Genomic DNA, 5321 nt, shown 5'->3' on the forward strand with positions numbered 1-5321 from the left:
TGTTATCTAGATATTTTCAGGTTTGGATTTTCTCACTCATCTCTTGTAGTGTTTGATTTTTCCTTGTATTCCCTTCTCTATTTATCTGTTGTTTTTCCGTTTTCTTTTATTTATATAGTATTTATCATTGTTATCTATTTATTATTATTAATATTATCATGATTTATTTTCAATTCCAATATTATTCCTATATTAGTATTAGTAAGTTTATATATATTTTTATTAATTAAAAAAGAAAAATTCCCTAATAATTTTGTTTCTTCCAATATACACTTTAATATATATATTTAAATTAATTTTTATTTAATTAATATTTTTAATTAAACATATATGTTTTTTTAGTTAAATATAATACTAATATAAATTTAATTATATGTAAAATTTAATTATTTTCAAACCTCATTTCTATGATAAATAAGATTTTACATATAAACATAGTGGTAAGTGTTTGAATGTAAGCATCTATATTCTTTTATATATATAAATTTATATCTTTTAACTTAATTTTTTTTTAAATATATATAATGATTAACTAATAGATTTTTTAATTGTTTTTATTAAACATACCATTTACAACAAATATAGTTTTATATTAAATTAATTAATTAATAATAATAATAATAATAATAAATTTTTGTTTTAGGTTCAGTGTTTTGTTGTTAAAGCTCAGTCAAATGTAGCTTTTTTTTGTCAAAAATAGCCGTTTTCTAGTCATTTGAATGATCGGTCTCTCTATTTAACTGGTTACCATGATCTGATTTTCATCTTGTCTTGAGAATAAACCACACTTATTGGTTAGAAACCGTAAGACAAATTAATTTTAATGTGATTATCATGGAAAATATTTCTAAAAAATTTTAATATGAATCACAAAACCTTAATTCAATAACTATTAAATTATCTATCAATAATTTATTAACAAACCATTATCAACGTTCAACTATTACATTTCTCAACATTTCTATACATATAAGCCTATCGAACGGCCAGAATCTGTTTACTCAAACATGAGCCACATTTATCAAACATTAAGATTGCATGAAAAATTCAATTCTTCTTGGAAAAATAGAGGCAAAATACACATTGCAGTCAAAATATTACAGTGACAAAAAAAAAAAAACCTTTTGGGAACAGCTCCTCTTTTAACAAAAAGAAGCAACCTAATTGGAAATGCATATAACCTAACTGGAAGATCATGTTGTAAACAGCCTTTTCATTCAGATAACCTGCAACATTCCCATTATCTGCCATAAAGAAGAGCTCCATTCATGAGAAGATCATGTTCCAAACAGCTTTTTGATTCAAATAACCTGCAATTTTTCCATTATCTGGCATAAAGAAGAGCTCCAATCAGGGGATTGATTTTTCTTATACGCTTTCCATTCTTTCCACCACATCATGAAGCTGCTTCCTTCAAAGAAAACATCTCGAGAAATGCTGAGATTCTTTTCCATCTTTGTTACATACTCTTCAAACTTTTCAAGCTTTGGTAGGCTTTCGTGTTGGCCTTGTTTTAGATTTTCCAGGTCTTTCCGAGCCTCTTCTACATGTGCCCAAAGGCACGAGTCCGGGGTGAGGGATGCACGCTTTGTGCGGGGTCGTTGACCTCTTGAACCGCGAGCTTTTTCCTTCGCTTCCATCCATTTCTGAAGAACTTTATGGCGATTGTGTCTTCCATCTGAAAGATAGTTGCCATTGCTGTTTGTGCGATAATAAGATCCAATATCCAGAGGCTCTACCAGTTTTCTATATGTATTGCCAGCATTTATCCACTTATTTTGGGACTCGAAATCACTTGGCAACTCATGACCTTCCCATTTTCCAATAATGTCATCCCAAAACATAGCGAGCTTCATCCTATTGCCATCAGCATGGATATCCTTCATGTCTTGGTTCTTAAAGGTATCATAATATCCGACGCCACCCTCCTTCTCACATCTCTCTTTATACCATTCAAGCTCTGCCATAGTTCTTTGTTTTAGGCTTAACTCAATAGCTAGCCTATCAACATTTGTGTTATACTTGGTTTCAGTTTCTCCAGCTTTCTGTAGGGCAAGCTGTGCATGATCATTCTGCATAAAGTTATCATCACCAATTCAACAACATTTCAAAGATCAATTAGTGTGCCTGAAAATAAAATTCAAAAGAGTAGGAGAGCAGATAAATACAACGCTACAGTAAAAATCTTATATCAGATCTTACACAATAAAAAACTAGCATGCAGAAAACTCAAAAGGCCAGCATTGGAAGCACAGTATTCACAGTAAAGACAGGTAATTAATTAGACTGCAATGTTGTTCCATCTCAAGAAGGGAGGTGCTCTACATCCATGGCGGGAGAGATCCCTCTGTGTGTATGTTTAGGCCGACCTTGCAGTTAGGTGGGGAGATCTCTATGCATGCATGTTTAGGTCAAAGTTGCAGTGATTTGGCTACTAAAGTTAAAGGAAGTGTACATACTCTATTCCCTTTGGATTTGAGACCTTGCAGTGAGGTGGGGAGATCTCTATGCATGCATGTTTAGGTCAAAGTTGCAGTGATTTGGCTACTAAAGTTAAAGGAAGTGTACATACTCTATTCCCTTTGGATTTGAGACCTTGCAGTGAGGTGGGGAGATCTCTGTGCGTGCATGTTTAGGCCAAAGTTGTAGTGATTTGGCTGCTAAAGTTAATGGAAGTATACATACTCTACTCCCTTTAGATTTGAATATATGACTTCTTACCAAAAGAAAAAACACATATGTGCCTAATCATTAGGCCCACCCAAACTATACTTCCATCTTTCTCTTACATTTTAGAAATATTTACTGATATAAAAAATACATTACATTTCTTGCTCTTTTGAATGTTAATCCAGAAAGGAATTGAGAATTACCTGAGATTCAAAACCGATAGCTTCTAATTGCACCAAGATTCCTATCTTGTAAGAGGATTCGGAATCAGAATTGGCAAATCTTTTACCACTTATGGAGTTTTCTATGACATGTTTCAAAACAGAACCATATCCTATATGCGCTGAAAACGAGTCCTGTACAAAATTATCATATGACTTTTCATGGCTCTTCATTGTCAAATAAAGCATCATCAAAATGGTCTCACAATTCTCAATGCAAGCTGCGCCATCGTTTGAGCAAAACATGTAAGTACCAAAAGGTTTGTATGGGCTTCTCTTTATAACCCCATCTGATCCCTTTGAGTCAACTCCATGGTATGCCACTGTAGCAGTATACTGCAGGACATTTTCAAGAAGAGTCCTACAAGCATCTTGAATAGAAGAATCAACGACTTTGCCATGCCAGTACGGCAAGATAGCAGTCAAAGGCTCAGCAATGGATTCAACCGGTGCAAGGAGCATCCGAGGAACAATATCATGCTGGGAAATCACATGCAAAAAATTGCCTCCCCAATTCTCACGACCAACTGCTTCAACAAGTCCTTCATTTCCCACTAAAGGGCAGCCAAAAGTGATACAAAACGGAGAGCTTTGCCTTAGCCTCTTTTCCAGTACCCATAGTGTGGCCAAGGTTGCAACTGCCCCTCCTAAGGAATGACCCACAAATATAATGGGCTTGAGTTTCCTTTGTTTGGAGTCCATATAAATCTGCAACTGATAGATCATGGAATACATCAACACAATGTTACTTTTCTCTTTGAATTTCTATAATTTCATCTATAATAAGTGAACAAGTAAACCCTCTTTTTGTGAAATTAAGGGCACTTTGTCCAGACAGTTGTATCTAGAAAAATCAATTTACCTGTGCTTGGAAATCTGTTTTCTCCATAATATCCAGGAACAGCTTAAGAGCTCCTTGATGGACCAGTGCTGGTTTGTCATCATTACCCTTGAGGGAATCCGAGAATACCTTGTTGTTAGTTTGTATATTGCCCTCTCCATATTTGTTCCCTTTGACGGTGAAACTTTCTATTTTATGAAAGGAAGGGAAGGCAACATATACAAAGCCTTCATGCTCCTTCACACTAAAACTCTCTGAATCATTTGCAAGTTGTGACTCTTCCCAAGCCTTCGACAGTATTTCGCATGAAGCAAGAAAAGCTGCATTCTCGTGACCCACAGTGAACCTGCAAGAACACATCCGTAAATTAGTACCGTCTGGGCAAGCGAGTATGGATCCCTCTAGAATTGAGTGCAAAAAAATTGAAAAGTTCTGTGAGTCAGGGGATATGGACAACGGACAAGTCAGGTCTGAAAGCCTCTCAAATCAGAATTGTGTGCATTATATGCCAGTTTTACACATTTTTGTAGATCAGGAGATAATGAAGGAGATGACCAAATATACAATAATACATTCATTACCTGAGATGAAGATAAGAAGAGCAACAATGCAAAAACACTGCAGAAGATTACACATACAGACACAGAGCTTCTAAATGGAATAATTGAGGTGTCTAGCACCCTAAAACCACTTAGCTTGCTAAAAACTGCACATCAAAGACCAAATCATTGGATCTGCCTTTACTGGACTAAATCAAACTCCCATTACTAAAACCACCCCTGGCCTCCTCTGCCTGGACCTCAGGAAGAACAGGTCAAAGACCAAATTATTGGATCTGCCTTTACTGGACTAAATCAAACTCCCATTACTAAAACCATCCCTGGCCTCCTCTGCCTCCACCTAAGGAAGACCAGAACCCACGGCTGTCATAGGCAGAAAATACTCCTGAGCATTAGCGGGGAAATGAATTGTGAGAAGCTATCATCACAGACCCAGAGTCTGGAATGCAAGGAAGAGCCATCCCCAAGGACAAAGACCAGTCTCAAAAAATACTAAAATTTTACCCACCGCAGAAGTCCAAATTCCCCCCACAGACACCCTAAACTTCCTTAAAACATCCAATCTTCATCTCCTCAAAAATGCCTGCTAAAGGCTAATGCTTAATGCTTTGCCTGACTATCCCTTCAAACATGAACACAAAAATGTCTTTATCAAAATGTAAAGAAAACAACTATATCATAAAAATTTCAGGAAAAAAGAAAGATGCCAAGCTTATCCTTACAGTGGCGTTGATGATTCTTCTGCCATGGTCTGTTACTGCTGAAATGTATGCAGGTTGTTTCAGAGGGGAAGAAGTCCAGAAGCAACCTACGCGGGAAAAACGCGGAGAAGACTCAGACCTTGACCAGGTGTGGAAGATAGAAAATCGTACTTGTCACTGTCAATACAGTCATCGTTCAGATGGGCCGAGCCGTCAGCCAATGTGAAAAGAGGGAAGTATAGCCAATGGTTTCAAGGAATTTTTGGTAGGACCCCACGTTCCGATAATGCGCGATGAGTATCTAATTTTGACAGGGTTGGAGTTATAT

General features: G+C 36.2%; 1 protein-coding gene across 1 annotated transcript; it reads right to left on the reverse strand.

The window, feature by feature from the left end:
- Positions 1-1293: 1293 nt before the first annotated feature.
- On the reverse strand, positions 1294-5056 carry LOC149243829 (lipase-like PAD4). Its single transcript, XM_089374639.1, has 4 exons — positions 5015-5056; positions 3754-4078; positions 2874-3605; positions 1294-2072 (listed from the first exon to the last, which is right to left on the reverse strand). Exons 1-4 carry the CDS (start codon positions 5038-5040, stop codon positions 1302-1304), a joined length of 1854 nt encoding a protein of 617 aa, XP_089230765.1. The 5' UTR covers positions 5041-5056; the 3' UTR covers positions 1294-1301.
- Between the last annotated feature and the right edge of the window lie 265 nt (positions 5057-5321).

The sequence above is a fragment of the Pinus tabuliformis genome, chromosome 8 (assembly GCF_031772625.1).
Source record: "Pinus tabuliformis cultivar Carrire ecotype Pingquan chromosome 8, CPIR1, whole genome shotgun sequence".
Classification (NCBI taxonomy): domain Eukaryota; kingdom Viridiplantae; phylum Streptophyta; class Pinopsida; order Pinales; family Pinaceae; genus Pinus; species Pinus tabuliformis.

Excerpts from the sequence above, each read along its gene's own strand:
- LOC149243829 (XM_089374639.1), bottom strand. The coding sequence starts at position 5,040 with ATGGCAGAAGAATCATCAACGCCACT. Across the intron at positions 3,606-3,753 it reads AAACAGATTTCCAAGCACAG|TTGCAGATTTATATGGACTC; the intron begins GTAAATTGATTT and ends ATGATCTATCAG. Across the intron at positions 2,073-2,873 it reads CTATCGGTTTTGAATCTCAG|AATGATCATGCACAGCTTGC; the intron begins GTAATTCTCAAT and ends AACTTTATGCAG.